At 41.6% G+C, this 27,321-nt stretch overlaps 1 protein-coding gene across 7 annotated transcripts in view; it reads left to right on the plus strand.

Moving 5' to 3' along the window:
- NRP1 (neuropilin 1) overlaps positions 1–26,970 on the plus strand; it is a 158,134-nt gene extending 131,164 nt beyond the window's left edge. For 2 of the 7 annotated variants that reach the window (XM_011956186.1, XM_011956188.1), the window contains 7 exons: positions 1,406–1,489; positions 6,644–6,703; positions 11,925–12,062; positions 17,859–18,130; positions 18,604–18,700; positions 21,685–21,735; positions 24,097–26,970. In XM_011956186.1, the coding sequence (XP_011811576.1) occupies positions 1,406–1,489; positions 6,644–6,703; positions 11,925–12,062; positions 17,859–18,130; positions 18,604–18,700; positions 21,685–21,735; positions 24,097–24,386 (992 nt within the window). In that variant the 3' untranslated portion in view covers positions 24,387–26,970. Of the gene's footprint in view, positions 1–1,405; positions 1,511–6,643; positions 6,733–11,924; positions 12,063–17,855; positions 18,131–18,603; positions 18,701–21,684; positions 21,736–24,096 lie in introns of those variants that run through there. The other 5 variants (XM_011956184.1, XM_011956183.1, XM_011956185.1 and 2 more) reach the window with 5 other exon arrangements.
- The last annotated feature ends 351 nt before the right edge of the window (positions 26,971–27,321 follow it).

Genomic DNA, 27,321 nt, shown 5'->3' on the forward strand with positions numbered 1-27,321 from the left:
CATATCATTCACTTCCTCTTTTTTTTCCATTGAATCTAGTAAATCTAGCTAGCCACTACCTCAGGCCATTTATAATGCGGAACTCCTCCTTTAGAAACAGCTTGATGAATGCAGAAAAATCAGCAAAATGAATAGAGTTTTAAATACTTAAAGGTAGCACATTATCAAGAGCAAGGAGAGCTTAGGGAAGAAAGACAACTGTCTGGCTTGCCAGAGAAGATACTACTGATTCAATGAGAGCAATAAATAGAGGCCAGAACACGGGTGTATGTGTTTTACAAAAAAGTCTGGATTGCAGGCCTGAATGGCATGTATGTTATTTGCACATGGTAACTTCTTAGTTATTACTGGTGTGTGTCTTTGGGCCGTTGAAGAAGCTGAAACTTAGCTCCGTTTCTCCATGTGCCATAACTCTGCTTGGTGTTTCAGCACCATTCAAAGAATGTCAAATTTTTACTGAGAAAGTGGCAGTTACTGACACATTCCTACTGGCCGGAAGAGAACAGCCCCCACCACCACCATCTTGTATGGTTCTCAGACATCACGAGAGCTATCCATTATCTCAAGTCTTATAAAGTGAAATGTAATGCCAAAAACTGTAAAATATTAAACAGATTGCAAAAATGAGTAACAGGCTGAAAAAAAATAGCTGAACGAAATTTAAAGGACTTCAAAAGCAGTCTTTGATTAATGTTGGATACCTTTCAACTGCAAATTCAGAGATATAGGAATACCTGTGAATAGTGGAATGCAGTCCTATGAGAGTTCATGTAAAATGACCCCGGGATATCTAAGACAACTCTGTCACACACCTGCCCGGGAGAGAGGGCTCACAGTTTGAGAAGCTATTTAAAGAGAAATGGAATCACTGTTTTTTGTTTGGTTGGTTTGGTTTGGTTTTAAAAAGCACTTTTGCATTAAATGTGAATGTTGACTTCCTTCGGGGACGAATCATAATATAAACTTAGCAAACTTAGTCAGTACTAAGAATATAAAAGAATTTCTGACAAGTGAGTGCTCTAACACCCCGAAAATGAAAGGGAAAACATTTCAAGCAAAATCTGTATCTTCAAAGTTCTCAACTCCAGGGTCCTGAATAAATAACCAGTGAGAACTCAAGAGCTTTTCAGAAGAAGGATGTTTATGTAGATAACAATGTATAAAATGCTAAGGCAGCCAACTCTACTCAGCAGATATGAATCAAATACCAAAACAAAGCAGGCCCTGCTATTATACATTCTGCAGAATCCAAGTATATCTAGCTCCTGAAAGAGAGGCAAACCATGCCCCTGGTCTTCTTACCACAGATTAAAGTTTTCTGCATAAGCGTTAGCAGATCTAACAGCCAGAGGCTTGAGAATACATTTCCAAGGTGTGAGATAATAATCCTTGGATCTTGTTTCAGCCCCTACAGCTGGACCAACCACTCCCAACGGGAACCCAGTGGATGAATGTGATGACGACCAGGCCAACTGCCACAGTGGAACAGGTGATGACTTCCAGCTCACAGGTGCAGAAACCATCTTCATCCCATTGCTGTACCATTTCAGTTCATGTCGTAGTTGGGACTGGCTAACACCTGTGTGTGTGCTTATAACTCCGCATGGCAAAGAGCTGCCCAGGAATAGAAGCTGCCTTGCCAGAACACGTGCATCTTCATTTCCTCATGTCATCTGGATAGACGAGTTGTTCTTAGTAGCCACAACCATTTGAAACAACAATTTGAGCCATTTTCAGAGCCGAAGGCTAGGATTATCTTAACTGAATAAGAATTTCTCCATGGCTAAATGTGCTAAACTGATCCTTATTTTCAGACCCCCCTCCCCCCATAACACGTGCACCGCCCCTACATAACCACACACTTCAGAATGTTTATTTTCATTTTCTAACGAGGACAAGTTTTTTTGAGTGGATCCTTTATCCAACGAATGGATAAAATTAGGCTTATATTTGAAGTGCGGCTTTTAAGTTGGGATTTGCTAAATCATTATACATGAACATTTACAAAAGCAGAATTAGTTGCTATTTCACATCACCACCGGCCAGCAAATACAACAGCGATGTTGTGTGCCAAATGTCTCACTAATTAATCTAGAGTATTACTCTCTAATCTCTTAAAACCCTAAAAGCTACGAAGTGACCTTCTCTTCCACTTGGAAGGGCAGAGGAAATATTAGGCAAGTGGAGAAATGGGATTACACCATTTGGAAATTGGCCGAGGCACTAGGGTTTTCACCCTGTGGTTGCAAAAGGTATTGTGGGACTTTAACTGCTCCCTGGGCCAAAATGCAGTTTTCAATAGCATCTGACTCTCATTTTAGATTAAAAGTGAGCTTTTGAATGCAGGTCTGCATTTTTACCCAGAAGGGACTCGGAGAGCCCACATCATTAATTTCCATGGGCAAAACTGAAGGCGTTACCATGTAACTTCATAATAAGGCCATGTTATTGGTTAATGCATTCGTGCAAAATCTGGAAGGAAATGTCCTACAGTACATTTCCAATTATTTCAAAAGCTCTCCTCTGAAGGAGTGAGAGAGCTCCGCACTGTGAGATGGAATAAAGAGTAAAAGAAAGAAAAAAAATTGAAAATCTATCCCAGAAATTTAGTACTATGAACTGGGTTTACATTTAAATCCCACCTCCTAAAGCTGTCTCTCTCCAAATTTCCAGAATAATCATTTACATTCATATGGTCAATAAATGTCACATTGCTATGAACTTTTGAATGCTTGTATACAAGCAGCCACAAGCCACAAAACTTAGTTTAATTAATGCAGAGGCATTTTCTGTGTAAGATGTCAAGTTCAAGTTGAAAACTCAACCGCTGATATAAAAAACAGAGTACTACTCCATGAACCAGGTCCTCTAGAAGCTTCCCGGGGTTGCCTGTAAACATTCTGCCACAAACCTCAGGCTTTTTACAGACCCCGTCACACATCCATAGTGAAATTTCTCATAAAAAAGGAATGATTGCAGGATCCCAGTGTACCCTTTCAATTGCCCTCTTGTGGAAGGGGTTCTTTTCTTCATAAACCCTAAAGTGGTCAGTTAATATTGATTAGAAACAAAGCCTCAGATTTACTCCTCATATCAGAACAACCAGCCTTCTCATTTTTGCATTAGTTCATGACTGAATCAATTGAAACTGAAGCCTTTGAATGAAATAGGGCAAGTATGTTAGCCTGGAGCAAATTGTGTATGGCAGCGAGTTACAAACCACAGAAAATGGGTCATTTATAGTGGAAACACTGACAACCTTTCAAAACTGTAAGGTTTTGCTTTACCTACAGCGTTTAAATTATTTCTTTGGTAGACAGAAGAAAGTTCATTCTGACTTTTTTCTTTTTACATATTACCATGGCGAAAAAGAGTTATTCCCAGATCAGCACGTTTGTCTCAATAATTCTATAAATACTCTCATATATTAAGAACCGCTGAGGATGTTGATAAGGCCTGTCCCACACCTCCATCAAGAAGAAGTCATTTTAGAAGACATTCTCATGCTTCATATCCATTTATTGTAAGAAGGCAATCTTTTTCTTTTTAAAACATTTTGTACTTTACAAAACTATTTGCTATTCTTTTCTGAAAATGGATGTGCTCACATGCCATTGTTTGCAAGGGGCAAAAACCTCACCTAACCCAGACACCTTTTTATGTGGAAACTACACATCTCCTATGCTCACGAGCAATTTTGCATCCTTTTTGCTAATTCTGGCACAGGCTTTACTGTCAGGACGACAAACGTTGGATGTTTAGTGTGATGAAACCAAACCAAGAGCGTTATTGCTTTAACCCTGATAGGTGGAACATGGAAATTGGGATCAATGGTGTCTTTAGGGGTTGTCTGTTCCTTAGCACAGGTGTTGATTTAATTTATTCTCCTAGGGTGACCTACCTGTATCTAGAGGGGAGAAATATTGTAGTGAAATGCTTGTTACATACAAACCACGCCGAATTCCAGGTGTACTCTACCAAATGCATGGAAAGGAGTAGAATGTGCTCTCCCAGACCTGGTAGCCAAGGTGAAGATGCTTCCCTGAAGTTACTCATTTGCAAATGCCTTGGAAGTCATTAGATAATACACTTGGCCTCAAAGGCACCAGGCAGCTAAATTTTACGTTGGAGCTGTGTATACCCAACAGTGGAATTTGCCTGCTAACCTATAGCAAAACCGATTATGCATATCAGTTTTAAAAAGCAAATTTTCACCTTGAATCTTTCTCCTATAAGACCACAGGGAACAGAATGCTAATGTATTCTGGCCTCCCTCCAATTCTGCCATTATAGATTCACCTTCTTAACCCATAATACATATAATTCCTTCTTCTTAGTGCCTGCCGTGTTGAGGCCTTGCACACATGTGACCACTCATCCAGCATATTTGCTGGGAGAACTGAGGTACCGTGACTTGGTGCTGCAGTTGATTAGCCTAGAAATCTTAAGACCATTCCAAGAGCACAATTTTATGGCTCTCTGATTCATGCTATGGAAATGTAACATGATTTCTGATCTGTGGGAACTGCCAGATAGGCCTGGCCCGAATAAAGATCATCACAAATCTTTATTGAATGATATTATTGGGAAGTGCACAATTATGGCACCCTGTAACCACCTCCAGAACTTTCCATGGTAGTCATGGGCCCACCCTATTCACTTACCATGAATTGGTTCAATACTGTATCTGGATATAACAGGTTACTTCCAACCATAATCTGCATCATGGATAGACATAAGGAGAAATAGCTTTCTCAAGCACCTATGTAATAAACAGCAAACCACTGTTTCCCAAACTCAGTGGGTTATAAGACTCATCTGAGAAGCTTTCAAAAATACAGATTTTGGCCGGGCATGGTGGCTCACACCTGTAACACCAGCACTTTGGGAGGCCAAAGCGAGACGATCACTCGAAGTCAGAAGTTTGAGACCAGCTTGGGACAGATAGGGAGATCACTGTCTCAAAAAAAAAAAAAAAAAATATATATATATATATATATATATATATATATCATCCAGGCTTGGTGGCACACACCTAGTCCTGGCTACACAGGAAGCTGAGGCAGGAGGATCCCTTGAGCCCAAGAGTTTGAGGCTACAGTGCATGATGGCGCCACTGCACTCCAGCCTGGGTGACAACAAGACTCTGTCTCAAAAAAATACGGATTTCAAAGCCTTACGCCTAGAGATTCCAATTCTCATTTAGGTCTGGAGAGGACAGGTGGATGGGAGACTGCAATTTCAACAAGCGTTCTGGTGATTCTTATGGTTGGGCAAGTTTAAGAACACTACTTTACAACAGAAGTATAATGATGAACAGTGGGAAATGGGTGAGTAAAGAGGTGGAAGAGAAGGTGAAGCTAAGTCTCACTAGACAAGGTTACAGCCTATCCCCTGACCAGTGAGATGCAGTAGGCCTGCACTCATTGGAAACTCACAGCACTCAGGGTGTTACTTGTTCAGTCTGTGAACAAGTTTCTCCTGTTCTTATTCACAAGAACTGGGACTGTGAAATGTTTCTCCTGTTCTCCTTTTCCTGCTGCTTCCTGCAGCTTCTCCAAACCACATACAGGGCAGGGTATTTGTCCTTGAGGAAAGTAAATAGCTCCAGTAGCCAAACAGAGGAGGAACCCATAGCACCTTACTTTAAACCCTCAGTTTTCCAGTTTTTAAAATAGATTGTGGGGACTAGCCTTGCAGCTTCCCTGAAGGCACACACCTGAAACCTTGGAAAACGATTTAAAGATTAGAGGTTGAGGTCAAGTTTAATACCTTTGCTTTTGCAGAGGCCTTTGCTTTTCACTGTTGCAATTGTGTGCTGTGCTTTGTCTGGGAATCAGTGAGTGCCCATGGAGTGAAGTCCCAGTTTCTGGGTGCCTTCTGGATGCTTTGTAAAGAAAGGTGTTAGGATATGTTGTCTACTTGAAAATTGCAGGCTGGGCACGGTGGCTCACACGGGTAACCCTAGCACTTTGGCAGGCTGAGGTGGACGGATCACTTGGGGTCAGGAGTTCAAGACTAGGCTGGCCAATATGGTAAAACCCTGTCTCTACTAAAAATACAAAAATTACCTGGGCATGGTGGCACATGCCTGTAATCCCAGCTACTCAGGAGGCTGAGGCAGGAGAATCGCTTGAACCTGGGAGGCAGAGGTTGTAGTGAGCCGAGACTGTGCCACTGCACTCCAGCCTGGGCAACAGAGTAAGATTCCATCTCAAAAAAAAAAAGAAAGAAAGAAAGAAAAAAAGAAAGAAAATCGCTAAGAGATTAAATTGTTCTCACCATAAAGAAAGCCCAACGTAGGTTTATGAAATAATGCATACGTGAACTAACTTGATTTAGCCATTCCACTAAGTGTACCAACACATCACATTGTATGCCATAAATATACACAACTTCTATTTGTTAATTTAGACAATTATTTTATTTGTAAATTTTTAAAAGAAATAGGTAAAAAAATGGTTTATTTGAATTTGATATTGTGGTGAGCAAAATTGAAGGGAAACAATTGCTACCACTGAAATTAAAAGGATTTTTCTATGGAAAATATTTGCCTCTGATAGACATTTGTAAGTGTACATTTTTCTCCTACATATTCTCTACCGTTTTCTTATTTTTGCATGCTGCTGTTTTTGTTTTTCAGGTGGCACCACTGTGCTGGCCACAGAAAAGCCCACAGTCATAGACAGCACCATACAATCAGGTATCAAATAAAATATGAAACGTGGCAGATTCCATGTACCTCTCTCCTCTCCGCGGCTGCGCTCCTCGCTTTCAGTTTCCCGGAAAGTCCTAGAAGGAGAGATGCCACACAGCATCTGGTCTCCAAGCATGAGCCATAAATATTGCTTTCCTTTCATCCACATGTATATGCAGCAGGGAGTGAGATTTCCTTCTCCATCAGTAATTGCCAAATGGTGACAATCCCAGCTCTCCACTGAAGGAACGGAGTAACATACTTTGTTTAAACGCAGCACATCTAGGACATGGATTGTGTTTGCAAACTACAGGAGAAGGAAATCTCACAGGCAGCACAGCCCGACTATTTATTTTCATCGCAATCCTGCAAAACCCAGACAGGCAAAGTTTGTCAGTTTTGCCTGCCATGGAGTTGGCAGTTTTACAACAGCGTTTCCAGTGGGCGTGCCATGAAACGGGGTTCAGGAAACCACAGTTTATAATTGTGCACGGAGAGAAGCACACCCTTGGGAACAGCACCTCCTCATCCTTTTATTAATAGAAAAGCGTAACGACTTTTAAAGCCCTTGGTTTGCTGTCGATCGGGGACCAGTCACGGTTAAACGGTGGCCTTCCTCTCGCTGGCCTTTGTGTTTAGTTAGTATCCTGTAAAATTCTTCCCGGCAGACATACACGAAGGGAAACAGTCAGTATAAGCAATCAGAGGTTTTAAATACTTTAAAGTTAATCATTAGAGTAAGGTGAGCAGGTCAGTTTTCCAGCATTCTCCCATTTCCTCTATTGCAGCTCGCTCAGCCTTGGCCTCTGCAGTCATTTATTAATGGGGCGTGTGGTGTATATCAATGTTTCCTCAACGGCATGACACTACCCAGCTAGGCAGAAAGTAGAAAGGGCCGCCCTAATTAGTATGCTTTCTTAAAGGACACCGTCACTGTTGACCTGATTAAACTGCAAAACAAACTTCTCTTCGGTCAGACTTAACCCCCAGCTGCCCTATAGCATGTTCAGGTTGACAAAATTCCTGCTACCACACAGCCCAGACACCTCCTACAAAACCAAGACATGAAACAGAAGAGTCACTGCCTAAATTCAGAAAATGATGTAGCCCAACACACATCTTAAGTTGTAAAATGTGGCTTTCAAAGACTGTGCAGGCACCTCCCATAACTGAAGGTACTCATGAGAACAGCCCTGCCTCTCCTTTTCTTTGTACCTTTCCTGTAAGTTCTTAGCCCTTGGGAAGATTTTCTGTGGATAAAGGGTAATGACCACTAGTTGGTTCTCTATGTCCTTTCTGGGATAGGGAAGAGGGGTGAGGTGAATAAATGAAGTTCTGATCACATAACAAACATTTTAGCTGTTATTGCAGTTTCTTCTCTTGCCAGAGAGGTAATTAAAGCCACTATGAAGTTGCCAGCTAATTTATTTCATTTCATCTCTCTTCTCCTTGACTATGAAAGGGTGTAGGGATCGTTAAAAAAAATAGAAGTGAACAAGAGCTGTGCAGAAAATGGAAAGTTATATCAGGTTCCAAATCTAGGTAATCTTCCCTGAATGTTGAAGGTCAATATTGTCAGAGCAGGAGTGGTTTTGTTAACATATTTGATTTGTGCACGATCTCAAGGTCACTTGAGGGATGGCTTCTCAGAGGGGCCAGTCATTCCTGTCACAGAGTCTACTGTGATCAGGGGGCAGGTGTGCAAATTACAACAGTAGGACCTATTGCTATCACCATCTGAACAAGTTCAGTTCAAACCACACGGGTCTACTGATCGGGGTGGTCTGGCCCGGTTTGAATTTCACAGTCAGTGCAGAGTCCTTTGCAAATTGACTTACTTTCCTGTTTCTCCATTGTCTAAGTCATGAATCTGGACTCCAAGTCTCTGTTTGTGGCTAATGGACTGTCTGACCTTCCTGGAAGGAGTTCTGTTGATTGTAACCTCCTCGCTAAGTCAATGCCCAGAATATTGCAAGGGGACTTGAGCATGCTTCAGCCAGGGGTCAGGTCTGACTCTGAAGAGCTGACCTAGTGGCCCGAGTCTCCTGATACTTTGATCTACACTGTTCTGCAGGATTCAGATTCTTCAAGCGTCATCACAAGCAGCAGTCAATGAGACCTCACAACCTTCATCATAATTCCATTTTGCCATTATAGACTCAACTCAGAGTCTTACGATTTCATCTTGCTGATTCTCATCAACATAATAAACTCCATGAGCATGTAATATTTATATACTTTTATGTAATCAGATGCAGAAAAGCTGGTTAACGCTCCACCAGCAAGTGATGGGATCCTTATATTTTTAATCCAGTTCTCTCTGGCGAGAGCTCTAACCCTCTGAGGCTTCTCCAGCATTCCTGCAGCAGCTTGGAGTATATTCATCACCTAAGATTGTATGGGTCTGAGCACCTCTGCTTGTTTAGACTGAAAGACTAGTCTATGAATAAGTGAGTTAACCTGCTCTATAGAAGTTTGGAATACCAGATTTAAAAATTAAATCCTTATGCATACATGTGGTGCTAATGATCCAACTTCAGGCAAGATGGGTTTGGCAAGCACAGCTGGTACTTGCTCTCAGAGGCTATAAATTTGTTTTAAGTTCAGAATATTGTTTCCTGCTATTTTTAAGAGTCAAGAAGGGATTTAGCTGAATTACCCCCATTGAATTTAATGAGAGTTGTGTGCCCCTCCAGGGCTTGGGTAATATTTTGAAAACGTAAACGTCAGTAGTCCTATATGTTTGTTTCATTCATTCATTTGCTTTTTTTCTTTTCTTTTCTCTCTCCCTTTCTCCTTTCCTCTGTCTTTCTCTCTTTCTTTTTCCTTTTTATAAACGTTTATGGGTAGTTTGTGTGTTTGTCTTTCTAGCCAAGCTGAAAGGTCACTCCATAACCCTCCCCAACAAAAGGCATTGATTTAAAAACATATCCTTTAAATAACCAAATTGCCACAAGTTACGTGATCAAGACAAGAGGATAAAAGGGCAGTAAAATACAAAAAGTTAGAGCAATTCACCTTGTTAAATGTACAGGATGAGGAAGGACACTGGAAGGTAAAGGCAGACTGTCATTCTCTGAAGCAAGAAGTGCCTGAAACATTTTTTCAGGCAAAGTGGTTCCATGTCTTGGTCATTTCAAAAATATCCAAGTTCCTACATTTTATGATATCATCAGAATATGAATAGCCACAATAAAGGATGATGTCGTTTTCTGTTCTATAGATAATCAATGTAATGCATTAACAAGGTAAATATAGGCAGAACTGTGTGTGCTGGGGTGGCTTTCATTATCCTGAATGTGCATGTTTTATCAAGTGTATTTAAGCAGAAAAATCAATACCACACACACATTAACATGTTCCGATATTAACATTTTCGAACATGAGATTATGCAACAATACATTTCGGGGTCGTGGACGTTGGCATCCAAGGTGGCTCAATCATTCAGTCACTGTTCAGTTGACTGTACTTCGTCTACATAATTCAATCTTGCTGCAGAGAAGTGTGGTAAATTTTGGAGTGGGTTTCCCATGCCTTAAGAAGTCCTGTTTCATGGCTATGATAGACTAAACCTGAAATATATCTCTCTGATGACACTATAGCTGTGAAAAATATAGCCTTTTTGCACTAAATGTAAGTACCCATGTTAGACACATCACATAGGTTACTAGCTTACTTTCCCGAACTGGCTCTGTCTACCCTTTGGGAGGTCACAGCATCACTGGGAGAATCCAGACTGCTCCTTTTTGGTAGTTCTTATGACGAATTCCTTCCAAAATTTGACATTAGCCCTAGAAAAGGGTTCCTTACAAGCTAAAAATGCAAAGTAAACCATTCTTATCTATTCCATAAATCTTCCCATTAAAATTCCTCCTGCCATTGGGGGAGGGGCTGTGGAGACCAGGCTCAGAGCAGAAAGCGAGATACTTTGTATTAAACACGAGCAAGTTAAAGAGAAGCTCAAAAGGAGATAAGGTCTTGGCCTGACCCTAATACAGCATCTAATACCAGACTTCCCTTATTGTTCATAGGGATTCTTTTGAGGCTTGTTTTTAAGTTCAACGGGCTAGACGCCCCAGGCGCCTCCCTGTTTGTTTCAATGCTGCCATCTCGTGGACTGCCTAAACTCAGTGACAAGCCTAGAGGCCCTTCGTCACCGGGGAAAGCAGCTGTGTCTGTGAGCTTCGTTCTTTATAGGGAAGATGAAAGGAGGGGGCAGAAACCTGAGAATTTCATCTTTAGAATTTTTTTGTTGTTAGCTTATGTTTACGAAAACAACAGTCATACTTGGGATAAGTAGCGATGATTTCATTTTTCCCATACTTAAAAGTTCAGCTCCTTTCAAAAAGAGGCTGCGTAAAAAGTCAGGCTGTGGGTTTTAAAAACACCGTAGTCCAACAGCACCTTGTAGGGCACACACAAGACAAGTCATTCCCGTGAATTCATTCACGCTGTCTTTTCAGATTCCTAAGGAAGCCTTTTGAACATTAAAAAAAAAAAAAAAGTAAAGTAAAGTAAAAAACGGGTAGCTACTGAAATGGACTTTGGATTTAGATGACCTTGCATTGAGGTTTTAAGCCAGGTGAACAATTTATATGTAAATTTAGAAATTAAAAAAGCAGAAATTTGTACTTAAATTAATCGACTTTATAGAAAGCACGGAAGAAAAAAAATAATCTTAAAATGCTTAAGAGATTCTAACCCTGACATTAAAGACCTGAAGCATGAACTGGTGAGGTGGAAATAGAGAAAACCTCCCGGGTGAGGCATTTCGCCAAGTTACTTTCCACTTCTGAGGCTTCATGGGTCAATCTCTAATTAAGATTCTTTTCATTGGTGGGTATCAACTTATATGATTTATCCTCAAGAACAGAATGGCTTTCATATTAAATACGGTGGAAATGGGGAGAGTGTTGCAAATGTAATATACGTGCTTTAGAAAATAGCCTTCCTGGAAATTTTATGTAAACCCAATTTGACAGGCAGTCCATAATCCTTTTAAAGCTGGATTTTTAAAGAAATTACTAAATGTGATTTTGCAAACATTTTGACATCTCCATGCATCTTTTGGTTTCTTGGTAATCCTGGCTTTCCCAGAATTTTCAAACAGACATAAAGTTGTATAAATCGTGCTTTCCATGAATGAATGAAGGGCCTTTGTGACCCTGAATGATCAAATGTGTCTTTCTCTGCTTGTCTCTTATTTTTGCTTCCCACCCACTGAAGAGTTTCCAACACATGGTTTTAACTGTGAATTTGGCTGGGGCTCTCACAAGACCTTCTGCCACTGGGAACATGACAATCACGTGCAGCTCAAGTGGAGTGTGTTGACCAGCAAGACGGGACCCATTCAGGATCACACAGGTAGCACGGAGTTCACTTCGGCTGCATGGCTTTGCAGATTCTCTTTGATTCTGAGGCTGTGTTACTGGGAGGGCTTCTAATGTCTGTGAATTTAGGGGGGTAGGAAATACTACAGGCATTCACACGTGCCCTTATTTTCTGGAATTAACAATGTTTCTTTCCCTAGTAGAAAGAAGCATAGGGCAAATCATAGTAATGCCCCTTGAAGTTGGCCACTGATTGGCCTCCTTGAAAACAGCCAACTGGGCAAGGATATATGCATTAGCATTCATCTTATACTCTTTTTTTTTTTTTGAAACGGAGTCTCACTGTTGTCTGGGCTGGAATGCAATGGCACTATCTCCGCTCCCTGCAACCTCCGCCTCCTGGGTTCACGCAATTCTCCTGCCTCAGCCTCCCGAGTACCTGGGATTACAGGCACACACCACCACAGCCGGCTAATTTTTTGTATTTTTAGTAGAGACAGGGTTTCACCATGTTGGCCAGGCTGGTCTCGAACTCCTGGCCTCATGATCCACCCGCCTCAGCTTCCCAAAGTGCTGGAATTATAGGTGGGAACCGCTGCAACTGGTCTTATCTTATACTTTTTCTGAACTTCTTATTTTGGGCAATTTCAACCATATTCACAAATGGAAAAGAAATAGTAGAATGAATTCTCTATATGCATGACCCTGCTTCAACAATTATCAGATCATAGGAAACTTAATTTATGTCTGTCATCCCTGACTCTGAATTATTTTCAAACAAGTCCAGGCATATATTTATGTCATCTCATTTATTTTACAACTAAAGAAACAATTCACAATGCTTGCTCTCTCCACACCCTTGAAGGGGAGGTGGGGCAAGGTGGCGTGGGATTCTTACTCACTGGGGAAAGATTTAAAGTCTAGTGTATTTCCTTTGAGCAGGTAGAAATCTCACCATGTGCTAGCTCACAACTCTCCCACCACCTCCTGCCTTACTTTCTTCCTAAGATTAATTGGTGAGGGAGGAATGGGTTGGGAGACAGAAAGAGCTGGCAGCTTCTCCAGTGAACTCTCTTTTCTGCCCCCATTCTGCTACCCACCTAGTTATTTCACTGCCCAACTTGAGGTACAGTATAAAGGACCAGCAGGCAGGACATGGTGGCTCACACCTGTAATCCCAACACTTTGCGGGGCCAGAGCAGGAGAATCAGTTGAGTTAGAGAGTTAGAGACCAGCCTGGGCAACACAGCAAGACACTGACATTACAAAATAAAAACTTTTTAAAAATCAACCAAGCATAAGTGTGCACGCTTGTAGTCCCAACTACTCAGAGTCTGTTGTAGGACTTTGAGCCTAGGAGTTCGAGGCTGCAGTGACCTATGATCGCACCATTGCACTCCAGCCTGGGTGACAGAACTGGAACCTGTCTCTAAACAGAAAAAAATAAAAATTAAAAATAAAGAAATAAATAACCAGCCATGTCTGGCCCAACACACACACACAAACACACACACGTATACACACTCACAGCAAACACCCAATCCACGAACTTCTGCACCCACTCGGAAATACTTACAGAGCACTGCTTGCTCAGGTAGTGGCTTCCCAAAAGGTACTCCTGGGGGCATTTACTGATGCTAGGAAATCTCATTACATTCTCCCCATCTTGGCTCTTTGGGTGAGTGAGTCAGTGGACTGATGGCTGGGCCAAGGGTACTTCATGCCTTTCCCATTTTGTGGTTCACTTTTCTCCCAGTGAATATAACCATTAAATAGGTTGAATAGGCCTCCTTCTACCACGGTTACCTCCTTGCCTAATGAGAATGACAAGGAAATTGGATAAAATTGGACTCCTTCAAATCTGAGACACTTTCAATTGAATCTTAAGACAGGCAGTTTTAGAAAACTTAAAATACTTTGACTGTAAATGGCACTGTACATATAAATGGCATCAAATTAACTAAATGCAATTAGCCAAAATGAAGGCAGTAATGGTGGAAAAATGGATGCAAAGTGAAGCAAAATGGCTCAGTAGGATCTGACATTCAAAGGAGGTTAAAAGCTATGTTAGCCAGAGACAAAAGCTAAAAGGCTTGCAGAAGTAAAGTGCTAATTGAGAAAATGAAGACAGAGTTCCTGACCCAGAACTGTGATAAAACCCTTGAAAGGGAAAATATCAGTGCTTTATGTGTTAGAGTATCAGAGAAAGAGGGCTTGTCTTAGATTAACAGCTGAGAAGTGTGATTCCTTCAGAAAGGTTGGACTCTTTTGTTCTCTCAGCCACCCAGATTTACTTGGCAGTTGTGCCAGGTCAGCTCCGACTAGAAAGAGCCCCTGCAGCTCTAGAAACACAATCATTTGTGCAGAGAGATGGGTGAGCCCAACATCTGAAAGGCCGGAACTACTTGTTAACAGGGAAAAGATCTAGATGAAAAGAGCCCTCCACGAAGCTCCCGCGCGTAGACTGACATTAGAGAGTAGATGGTGCTTTTTTACAATATTATTTGGTGAAACTTTGCAAACCAGAGATTGGGTTGTTTAAAAAGAAAATGAACACTAGCTAGGTAAAATATCCTGCTGCTTAATTTTGAATATATTGAAAGGCATCCCATTTGCTTGGTTTTCTGCATTTGACCTCTAAGAATGGAACTAGGTACCTCCTTTCAGAGGATTCCTGAAGTCTGGCATCTCTCCCTGGTTCACTGAACAAGTGGTATTTGAGAAGCTCTGTTACAGGGCAGACACTGTCTTGGGCACTGGAAATACACGTGTAAAGGAAGACGTCCCTACACTTGAGGAACTCACAGTCTGATCATGGTTGGGAAGTGACCACAGTGCAGTTCAGTGAGGACTTCCAATGGAAGAGGCCAGTGACAACGGACCATGTAAAAGATGATGGAAGAAGGGTCAGGGAAAACAGCCCTGTCCAGACACCAGCTGAGCTAGGCTTATTTTACTGGTTTGTGTTTGGTATGCTTTGCACAGGCTTTTGTATGGGAAGTAGTTAGGTAGAAGTAGAGTATGCATGACTTTGGGAGCTACCTCCTTGCCTAATGAGATTGACAAGGAAATTCATGAAATTGGATTCCTTCCATTTTCACTGAGTAGAGCAGAAGTTTGTGGATTGGGTGTTTATTGTGAGTGTGTGTGTGTGCATGTGTGTGTGTATGTGTGTGTTTTGGGCAGGACACTGTTGGTTCTTTATACCACACCTTAAGTTGGTGATGCAGTGACCAGGAGGAAAACAGGATGGGGGCGGATAAAAGGTCCATTGGAGGGGCTGCCAGCTCCCTCTTTGTGAAGAAGTGTGGATAGGCTGCAGGCAGTGAGCAGCCCCTGAAGAATTCTAAGCAGAGGAGCAACACGAGCACATTTTATTTATTTATTTATTTATTTATTTATTTAAGACAGGGCCTCTGTTGCCTAGGCTGGAGTGCAGTGGTGTGATCTTGGCTCACTGCAACCTCCACCTCCCAGGTTCTAGCAATTCTCCTGTCTCAGCCTCCCAAGTAGCCGTACTCCCAGCTACTTAGGACTACAGCTACGTAGGAGCTACTACAGATGCCCACCAGCATGCGTGGTTACTTTTTGCATTTTTGGTAAAGACATAGTTTCGTCATGTTGGCCAGCCTGGTCTCGAGCTCCTAACCTCAGGTGATCCAGCCACCTTGGCCTCCCAAAGTACTGGGATTACAGGCATGGGCCACCGCACCTGGCCACACAAGCATATTTAAAGACCACAGTGTGAGAGGGCAGGAACCATAAGAACTTCCTTAGGCAGAGGATTCTTGAAATCTGGCTTCTCTCCCAGTGCACTGAACAGGCATCATTTGAGAAGCCCTGTTACCTGGCAGATGCTGTGTTGGGCACTGGAAATACAGGTATGAAGGAGGGAGTCCCTGTGCTTGAGGAACTCGCTGTCTGGTTGTGAGTAGGAAGTGATCATGGTGCAGTTGAGTGAGGATGTCCAATGGGAGAGTATCCCTCTACCTACGTCCACTTCCCTCCTTCTTTCTAACACCCATTCTCTGACTGGCCTCAATAAACTTCGAGCAGTGAGCTCAATAAGTGGGATTAAGACATGGCAGCAGCATTGCCAATTTCAGTCTTTTTTCCATAAGATTAGGGGGACGGAGGCACAATGGGTGTATTTTTTTCCCATCTTGGTGGATTCGTCACAGTGAAATGGCACCATCCCACACACAGGTGATCACATCTTGATAAATTAGTGGGCAAAACAAATTCTAAGTGTGAATGGATCAGCTCAGTCACAGAGGACATCCTGCAAGGTCGGAAAGCAAGAGAGACATTCATCCTGCAGTATCAAACCTACTAGAGTGGCTAGAGTTGCCACTTGTGAACACCCTTCCCTTACGATTCCACCCACTGGTTTGAAGACGGGTGGGCTCTCACATAAGCAGCCAGGTAAGGAAAGGAAACTGCCTGCGAACACATCCACATCCACCTGGACACTGATGACACAGGCGAGCAGAGAGGAGTGTGTGCCCACGTGTGCACAGTGAGAAAGCACCTTGCAAACACACAAGCCTCTTGGGCAACAGACACAGCCTCCTGCCGCCCACTGAGGCCCGAGCAGCAGATTCACACTTAATCAGGTGAGGCGTTAGAGAAGATGATTTCTACTTGCAAAGCCAACAGTGAAACATGAGTTGTGTGTTTAGACCGGGTGGTGGCAGGAGGAAATGTTCCCAGTGGGTGTCATTAAAAGCAAAGCCAAGAGAAAGTCCTCGCAGTTCAGCAAGTGTCTGTGTTGCCAAAATGGCATTTTCCAATGAACCTCAACAAGGCAACCTTCCTCTCCTTGAGCCAGAAGCCCACATCAAACAGGAGCAGGGCTCACAGGAGAGATGCAAGTTCTCAGGTGTGTTTAAGGAATACAAAAACGATGAAAACAAACTACGGGAAAAATAATCTGAACTTGAAAAAGTTTTTTTAAAAGATTACTACATTATTAGGAAAAACTACAGATTTATGATTATCAAGGAGTCATAGTGACAGAAGTTTCATCAATCAGAATTCCTGCTGCTCAAATGATAAATAAAAATACATCTCAATGATTTCATTTAATGCATGTGTTCACACGGATGCTGCTGTGCGATCTTAAAGTTGCATGAAAACAGGGTTTCTTAGGCCCAGTGTGGTGAATCATGCCTGTCATCCCAGCATTTTGGGAGGCCAGTGTGGGAGCATTGCTTGAGGCCAGGAGTTTGAGGCTAGCCTGGGAAACACAGAAAGACTCTATCTCTACTTAAAAAAAAACATTAATCTTTTTAAGAACTAGCTGAGCATAGTGGCATGGGCCCATAATCATAGCTACTCGGAATGTTGAGGCAGGGTGACCACTTGAACCAAGGAGTTTGAGGCTGCAATGAGCTATGATCGCATCACTGCATCCCAACCTGGGCAACAGGAGTGTCTAAACATAACAGATAAGTAAATAAATAAGGTTTCTTCCTAGAGAGCCAGGCGTTTTCAGTCCAGGCTATGCACAGACAGAGTTTGCTTGTGATGGTGCAAATGCCAGCTTGAGCCATAGCCTGTGTCCATATGAAAATGTATTCCATTATAAGTAGTATCGTAATTAGTGCCACTCAGCCTTCCACTAATCAAATGTCCATTTTGCAGGAGCTGAGAGCAGGGCCTCAGGTGCCCATGAGGTCCCCAAGTATGCACACTTCTCCCTTTCCACTACATATTTGAGTTCTTAGCACTCAGAGCAGGAAGCTTTTGATTAGTGAGACTTGAAATAAGAGAGATAAAAGTGTGGTAATCCTGTCACTCTCCCTAACACAGTTCTTTGTCACAGCAGGAGATGGCAACTTCATCTATTCCCAAGCTGATGAAAATCAGAAGGGCAAAGTGGCTCGCCTGGTGAGCCCTGTGGTTTATTCCCAGAACTCTGCCCACTGCATGACCTTCTGGTATCACATGTCTGGGTCCCACGTCGGCATACTCAGGGTCAAACTGCGCTACCAGAAGCCAGAGGAGTACGATCAGGTGGTCTGGACGGTCACTGGACACCAAGGTGACCACTGGAAGGAAGGGCGTGTCTTGCTCCACAAGTCTCTGAAACTTTATCAGGTATGACCTCTTCCCAAGGCTGGGGAGGGCAGTGGCTGCAGGAATACTGAGATGATATGTTGGAGGTTGTGCAAATGAGATGTGAGAATTATTCTGAAATTATTTCCAGCGTGGTGCAATGATAACCACCTTCATAGCAGATTTCACAGTCTCCTATATTGCAGGAATAGAACCAATTTGCTGAGAAAGAACGCAAAGGACTTCCATGTCATCTACTTCTGGGCTTTCACAATGTATTATTCCTTTTGTTTGCTGCTTTCTCCCATTTTAAAGTTCGTATTATAAAAGAGAGTGTGAGGAGAAGGTGCATGCCATCACCAGGCAGCTAATGTGGATTGATGAGTGAGGTGTGTGCTTACACTGAACCTGATGAATTTAATTTATGTGTCATAGCGGGAGCTGAACAAGCATTTGTAAACTCTGCCACGTGAGATGAGCATTTCAATACTGTGAAAATGATCTTATTTTGTTAGGTGATTTTCGAGGGCGAAATCGGAAAAGGAAACCTTGGTGGGATTGCTGTGGATGACATTAGTATTAATAACCACATTTCACAGGAAGATTGTGCAAGTAAGTATGAGCAAGTAGAAACCAATGGAGTACTTGCCCAGGGCAAGACTCTTGCCAAAGTGGTGGTCTTTGTTTTGCCCATTTCTACTTAGAATTTCCGTGTGACCTCTCGCACATCATAGGAAATGCATATTCTGGTGCAACAGGGCATAAAATCAGCCCAATTTACCCCCGTGGCTGTCCCGTCACCTACCCTAGGTCCTTCATAATGTCTGCTTGATACCTACAAAACTCCACAAATAATGCAGAATCCAAAGATTATAGCTAAGAAGACCCAGCTTACAAGCTGTATATGCCATACCGAAACATTTTGACCAACAACGGAAAGTCAGACATTGGATAATTCCAAATATCTGAGTGTATAAACAAAACAGCAAGCCTCTACAAACTTTGATCAGGACAAGTTTAATTAAGAATACATTGTTAATGAACGATAGAAGCCATAATTCTTTGCTTTATTACAAATAAGTAGATGTTTCTGACTTTTAAAATGGCTGAAATGGCTTAAAAGACTTGAATGAAATTCAGAAACTTGGCCTAGTATTTCAGAGTTGGTCTTTATGGTTCTTGTACTAGGTGGATGTAAGACATAGAAAACCAATTCATATTCCCTAGTTCTTGATATATAATTACAAATAGCATTACTAATAGCAGTGTAATAGCATGGTAATTAATCTTAAGCTCCATTTGCTACATTGAAACTTTTGTTATACATCATTATATAATACGATGTTAATTATAACAAAATGGGATAAGCCTATTGGGCAAATTTAAGACAAAGGAGGCCTGTTGGCTGTAATGGGAGTTTGGTCATTTCAGCAACTTACAAAGCTTTTATTATATAATATATTGAATATATATAATCCGTAAAGTGGCAATAATTTGATAGGATCCATTGAAGAAATTGGGCAAAAAAAAAAGGAGCAATGAATAAAGGCTTGCTTCTTCATACTATTAAAGGGAATCTGCTTAGCGCCACCCTACTTAGCAAATCTTCACAAGAATGATAAGGCTTAATAGTTTAGCTGCAACTCCTTTACAAATTACCCACATCCATATCTACACTGCTGTTAAAATGTGTATTTCATGTAGTAACACAGTGTCTGTGATATCTTCACTTCTCCATTCCAAAGTGAGAATGATGATGGTGTTGTTTTGGGATGTAAGAGCAAACTCCACATACTAAAACAAAGAAACGAAATTCAATTCAGTTCGACAAGTTCTGACCACATACCATATGCAAAGCAGCATGCGGATGCTCCAGTGAAAGTACATGGCTGAGCCAGGCGCAGTGGCTCACGCCTGTCATCCCAACACTTTGGGAGGCCGAGGTGGGAGGATCATTTGAGGCCAGTAGTTTAGGACTAGCCTGGCCAACATAGCAAAACCCCATCTCTACTAAAAAAAAATACAAAAATTAGCTGGGCGTGGTGGCACGCACCTGTAGTAATCCCAGCTACTTGGGAGGCTGAGGCAGGAGAACTGCTTGAACCCAGGAGGCAGAAGTTGCAGTGAGCCAAGATCTTGCCAGTGCACTGCAGCCTAGGCGACAGAGCAAGACCCCATTTAAAAAAAAGAAAGGGAGAGAAAAGGAAGGAAAGAAGGAAAGGAAGGAAGGAAGGAAGGAAGGAAGGAAGGAAGGAAGGAAGGAAGGAAGGGAGAGAAGGAGAAAAGGAAAGAAAGAAAAGAAAGAGAGAGAAAGCAAGCAAGAAAGAGAAGGAAGGAAGGAAGGAAGGAAGGAAGGAAGGAAGGAAGGAAGGAAGGGAGGGAGGGAGGAACACAGCTGAGATATCTATGGGACTTTTTCTTTTCTTGTAATTTGTCCATTTAGCTGTAGTTGCTGCCAGGCATTGTAGTGGGAAAGTCACAACTAGAGCGCCATTAAACCACTTTATTTGTTTATATTGCTACCAATAAAAATATGTGTAAGAAAATTGTACAATGATTCATCAAATATGCATCCTTGAACATCTGGGTGTGGATGCTATGAGATTATCAACTATTTATTAATCTTTCATTCATACATACAACAAATATCTATTAAAGCACCTATGATGTGCTAGACACTGTTGTAAATGCTGGAATATAGCAGTGGACAAAGTACTCAAAAATTCCTGCTGTGTACTTAGTACCACAGGGATACCGGAACTTTACTTCTTCGATAGCTATTTTATGTATTTATCTATTTTTGTAATACACAGGACACAGTCTCTTCCCTCAAAGAGTTGACATCCTATTCGAGAAGCGAAAGTAACACACACCAAATTTAGGAAGCAGTTTTCTGCAAACTATAGGATGGTCGCCATATGTACAAATCTACTTCAGTAGAACCTATGTTCACCGGATTTTTCTTCCACATTTCAGATGCCAAAACCATGTCTCTTCCCCTTCTCTTCTTTTTTTTTAAAATTTGTTGTTATTATTGTTTTCGCTTTTTTGAGACAGGGTCTCACTTCCATCACATAGGGTGGAGTGCAGTGGCACCATCATGGCTCACTGTAAACTCCATCTCCTGGGCGCAAGCTCCCCTTCCACGTCAGCCTCCTAAGTAGCTGGGAAGCTAATTTTTTTTATTTTTGTAGAGGTCTCATTATGTTGTCCAGGCTGGTCCTAAACTCCTAGCCTAAAGTTCTCCTGCCTTGGCCTCCCTAAGCGCTGGGATTATAGCCATGAGCCAGCACACCCAGCCCACCCTTGTGGGCCTAAAACAACAGACTCTGCTAGCAGCAGTGCTGCCTGGATTTAGATATGGCACCTTAAAGGCAGTGTTGTGACATCACATCACCAATTTCCTGGTCATTTATTGATCTATTTGGTGGGTTCTGGTTGAACTAAAAAATCCAAAAGGAGCCCAGTAGAGACGTGTGTGTGTGTGTGTGTGTGTGTGTGTGTCTGTGTGTATGTACCTAAAGGTTTGTGTAGTTTGGTGCATTATATTTTGTTGGCAGTTCAAATATCTCTTTCAATTTTGTTTGACTTGTCAGAACCAGCAGACCTGGATAAAAAGAACCCAGAAATTAAAATTGATGAAACAGGTAAATTTGTCTTGCTGACCAATTTTAAAAAATTTTTTTTACTATGGCTTTCATTGTGTTTATGAAGCAACTTTGTGGAACTCTAATACACCAGAATGTCAAAAAGTTCAAATGAAAAACATCTATGCCCATGGCCCTGGGTTGGTGCTGTGGATCGGATTGTGCCCACAGAGTACCCACTTCCGAGCTGCCCATAAGACTTGGGGAGCCTCGGTGATGGTTCCTGCTTGTACACACTTGGTTGAGCCTGGGAAGTGTGCTCACCCTGGCCCTTCCCTGCCCAGTCTAGAGGTGGAACATAAAGGATAATCAGCTCAGACACACTGAGTTTATCACTACAAAGACAGAAAACTAGTGAAGACTATTTCCATACAGTTATTTGAAACCAACCAAAATTATTGTCTCTAGTTGATATCCAGCTAGGATCTTTAAGAGACCAGAGCCCAATTTCTGAGATAAACCATTGTGTTTAATTCATCTTTTCCCATCTTCCTCTACTGGAACCTTGGTTTTGTGATGACGATGATGATGATAAGAAGGATTTATTGAAGAGCTAGTATGTTCTGAGCACTTTACATACCTGATCTTTTTATTTTCTTTTCTTTTTTTCTTGAGACAGAGTCTGTCTCTGTCACCCAGGCTTGGAGTGCAGTGGTGTGATCTCAGCTCACTGCAGCCTCCACCTGCCAGGTTCAAGCAATTTTCCTACTTCAACCTTCCAAGCAGACTACAGGGCCACACCACCACGCCCAACTTATTTTTGTGTCTTTTGTAAGATGGAGTTTGACCACGTTGCCCAGGCTGGTCTCGAATTCCTTAGCTTAAGCGATTCCCTGACCTCAGCCTCCCAAAGTGCTGGCATTACAGGCATGAGCCATTGTACCCATCCTACATACCTTACCTTATTTAATCCTCACAGCAGCTCTAGGGGTTGTATTTATCCCCATTCTACAGATAGTGAGACTGAAACTTAAGTAGCATAGCTAATTGGTTGGCAGGCTCACACTTTAGCCTGATGAACTATAAATGTGTGTTTTTGTTGAACGCTGCTTGGTGATCAAATGCAAGACCTTTGATCAGAGTTAGGCCTTGCCCAGTATAACTCTATTCCCAGAAGTTTCCACATCTCCCAGCCAGCATTGTGGGCTGTTGGACACTTGCTCCAGCATCACTGACAGCTGCTGTGGGTAGTGCTGCACCCTGATCATCAATACACATCAGCATCTGTTGCCGTTAGAAATGGGATCCTACTCTATGGCCAGTCATGGACTTCATAGAGACAAATAAATATGGCACCATGCTGTTAGTAATATGAACACATTACCAAGTCCACACAGAGATATAAACTTTATTAGAGGTTGTTTCAAAACAATATTTCATCAAGGGAGAGAATATTATTATGTCCCAAGGCTTGTTTTCTCTTGATGAGGGACTTGCATCTCATATTTTTAGTTTTCTTTGATTGGAATCTTTGTTGATCAGAACACCATTAAGTAAACCCCAGGCACATTGTGCGTTAACATTTTCATCCCGTTTCTAGTACCAGGTAATTAGGCTCAAAGCTGCCATGTTAACAATTTCTCCCATTCCACTCTAAAGAAAACAAGTCCCCAGTGGCTGAGCTGCAGAGCAGTGCAACTGTCTCCAGTTAAACTACCAGGGCTGCAAAGATGCTGATTATTAGTAAATGTCTTCTGTTCGGCATGACAGACACGGTTTTCTCGATTTGAGCCACACTCTGTTTACATGTCAGCAGCAAGCATTCTCTTGTTCTAAAAAAATCACTCCTTCTTTACTGAAACTACTGTAGACTTTGGGCAAAATTTGTTTGACTTGAAGATTTTCCATATGGGAGAACAAACATATGCATAAACCATGCCAGATCCTGGAAGCAGCACCACGTAGAAGGGCAGCCATGAAGGTTTTTCTCGTGACTGTTTTGGGATTAGGTACATGCACTGGGAATGGTAAAATCCCCTTGGTAGACTAACGTGTGACTAAGCATTTTGCAAAACTTAATGACCACATGTCTAGCCAAGGACTGTAAACACAGATTACAATCTAGGACAGATGGGGCAGCATGAAATCTGAATTAGATGAGCATGGAACCTCCCAGTTTATCCAGAACAGGTTGTTTCCACGTGCTAAGCAGTCTGGCAGAAGCCCCAGCGCCCACTCCCCACTACCACCTCCCACTCCCCTCTACCACCTCCCACACTTCTATTCCCAACAATGAGTCAGACATGACAGGCAAAACTGGGGTGTGCAATTTGCTCCTGTTTCGTTTCTTTCTATTTTTCTGTCTGCTTTCATCTGGTCCGTTGGCAGTGCTCATGGAGACAATATTGTTATTTTCCATAGGGAGCACACCAGGATACGAAGGTGAAGGAGAAGGTGACAAGAACATCTCCAGGAAGCCAGGCAATGTATTGAAGACCTTAGACCCCATCCTCATCACCATCATAGCCATGAGTGCCCTGGGGGTCCTCCTGGGGGCTGTGTGTGGGGTCGTGCTGTACTGTGCCTGTTGGCATAATGGGATGTCAGAAAGAAACTTGTCTGCCCTGGAGAACTATAACTTTGAACTTGTGGATGGTGTGAAGTTGAAAAAAGACAAACTGAATACACAGAGTACTTATTCGGAGGCATGAAGGCGGACAGAGATGAAAAGACAGTCAGAGGATGGAAGCGGAAGGACAGGAGTGAGCTGGGGAGCTGTTGATCTTTCACTATACAGGCTGGGAAGTGTGTTGATGACCACTGAGCCAGGCTTTTCTCAGGAGCTTCAATGAGTATGGCCGACAGACATGGACAAGGAGCTGTGTTCACCATCGGACTCATGTACAGTCAGCTTTTTTCCTGTTGGTTTCATTTGAATAATCAGATGCTGGTGTTGAGACCAAGTATGGTTGCATAATCATTCATTTCAACCCCTCCTGCCTCCCCACCGCCCCCCCCACTTATGGATTCTTTTTGGAAACTGTGCAAAATCCAAGATGCTGGCACCAAGCGTATTCCGTGTGGCCCTTTGGATGGACATGCTACCTGAAACCCAGTGCCCAGAATATACTAGAATCACCGCTTATCAGTGGACTCCTGAAGTTGTACTTGTGTATAATTGCCCGCGTCGTGCATAGGCAAAGAAGGATTAGGCTGTTTTCTTTTTAAAGTACTGTAGCCTCAGTACCAGTATAGTGCATCAGCTCTGTTTACGAAGCAATACTGTCCGATTTTCTTGCTGTTTTTCCAGTGTTGTACTAAACCTCGTGCTTGTGAACTCCATACAGAAAACGGTGCCATCCCTGAACACCGCTGGCCACTGGGTGTACTGCTGACAACTGCAACAACAAAAACACAAATCCTTGGCACTGGCTAGTCTATGTCCTCTCAAGTGCCTTTTTGTTTGTACTGGTTCATTGTGTCACATTAACGACCCACTCTCTTTCTTGCTGGTGAAAGCCCTACTCTTTAATCAAACCCTAGTGGCCCACTGACTAAGAAGAAAGTTTATTTTCGTGTGAGACGTCAGCCCCTCCGGGCAGGCAAGGGCTCTGAAGATTTGGCAACGTGGCTTAATTGTTCTGCTTTTTCTGTAGTTCAATTTCATGTCTCTTGACCCTTTTGTATAAAGCTGCAATATTCTCTCTTGTTGTTCTTTCATATGGAATGTATTTTCAAATGTAAACTCTTTTCTCTTTCTCTCTCCTATCTCTCTGTCTTTTTTTCCTCTCTTAAAATTGGAGGATTTGCCGTTGTCCAGAAAAGAAACTTGCAGCTTTAACCTGCTGGGAATGGCAAACGATTTTGCTAGACTTTATGTTTAAAAATAAATAAATAAGGGAAATTCCTAACTTTGCCCTCCAAAGTCTAACTTTGGTTTTCTTGTTAACTGGTTAAAGTGACAGTATCTTTTTTCCTTATCTATTCTGTTCAAAATGACCTCTGATAGAAATGTTGGCATTTAGTAGAAATAGTGGTAAGTTGAGGAAAGAAATAATACAAATTGGCTTTCAAGTGAGACCCAAACGAAGAACTGGATAAAATCTTCCAAATATCCAAAAGCATGAGATTTTTCTATCCAAATATGCAAAAATGACCCAAGAGAACCTTCCTGTTTTGCTACTGAGTCAGACAAGGGAATTGGAAGGAATAACAGTTAATTTAAGAATTAAACTATAAATCCTGATGCCTGGGAGTCAAGTATTTTAAGATAAGAGGGGGGAAAACATAAAGTCAAAACAAATGGTTTACAAAATTCATAATAGCAGCCTTGAAAAAATAGACTTAAATGAATGCTTCTAGAAATTTCCAGCAGCTCGCAAAAAATAAGCCTGCCTTAGGGCTGGCAACACCTAAGCCTCTCACAGCACAGGGAAGCAAATATCTTACCAGGCAGCCTATGAATTAACCCAAAGAAGCTTTGGTGGTTTTTGGTGCATTTTTATCATGCCATGTTGGACATGAGATTTTTTAGATCTTCCTCCCTTCCCTCATTGCTAGACGTCTCACTCAAAGACATTTGTTGGGAGTCACATTTGCATCATAGATGAGACAGTCCATTCATCTTAGTTAAATTGGATTGAGAATGCCTTTTGTTTCCAGGAAAGTATTGATCACCATGAAAGAAGAATAGTTTTTTGTCCCTAGAGGCATTCATTTAGTTGATATAATCCTACCAGAAGGAAAGCACTAAGAAAGACTTGTTTTTTGCTTTTAAAGGCAACAGACTTAAAGTTGTCCTCAACCAAGGAAAAATGATACTGCAACTTTAAAATTTAAAGTATCTTGCACTGATAAATATATTTAAAAATTATATGTTTATAAAGTTATTAATTTGTAAAGGCAGTGTTACAAAATGTTCAGTTTATATTGTTTTAGATTGTTTTGTAATTTTTAAAGGTGTAAAATAACATATTTTTTCTTTATGAAAATCTATAAAACTTTCTGTAGTAAAATGTTTTCATTTTACTGGTATATTATTGCTTCATGTTTTGTACCATCAAAAGATTTTGTGCAGATTTTTTTTACAGAAATTATTATTTTCTATGACAATATGACACTTGTAAATTGTTGTTTCAAAATGAACAGCGAAGCCTTAACTTTAAATGACATTTGTATTCTCAGACACTGAGTAGCATAAAAACCACATAGAACTGAACTGTAACTTAAATTCCAAACTATGACTACTACATTCCAAAGAAACAGTTGAATTAAACATTTTCATAAAATATCCCACACCTGATGGCTTTTATTATATTAGCACTGTTCTAGTTAAAGAAGTTGGTGACATGCCACCATCCAATAACTTTCAAGATTTTTTAAAGTTCTCTTTTTAAAAATATTCTGATAAGGAGAGAAGATTAAGAAGACATTTTCCGAAAGTAGAATCTCAACTCAAATTGGACCCTGTCATGATAAGGAATACAGAATTTGACGTTAGGAATGGAAATGTTTAAATCCTAAATTGTGTGTCAAATGTTCTATATTTCATTTGGTAAAGTTTCTTTTATCATATTCACTCATAACTTGGTAAGTTTTGTTCTTGTAGAAAATAGTAATGAGCCTGGCAGTATTTATTCATGCACC

Source organism: Colobus angolensis, unplaced genomic scaffold (assembly GCF_000951035.1).
Source record: "Colobus angolensis palliatus isolate OR3802 unplaced genomic scaffold, Cang.pa_1.0 Scaffold41, whole genome shotgun sequence".
Taxonomy (NCBI): Eukaryota; Metazoa; Chordata; class Mammalia; order Primates; family Cercopithecidae; genus Colobus; species Colobus angolensis.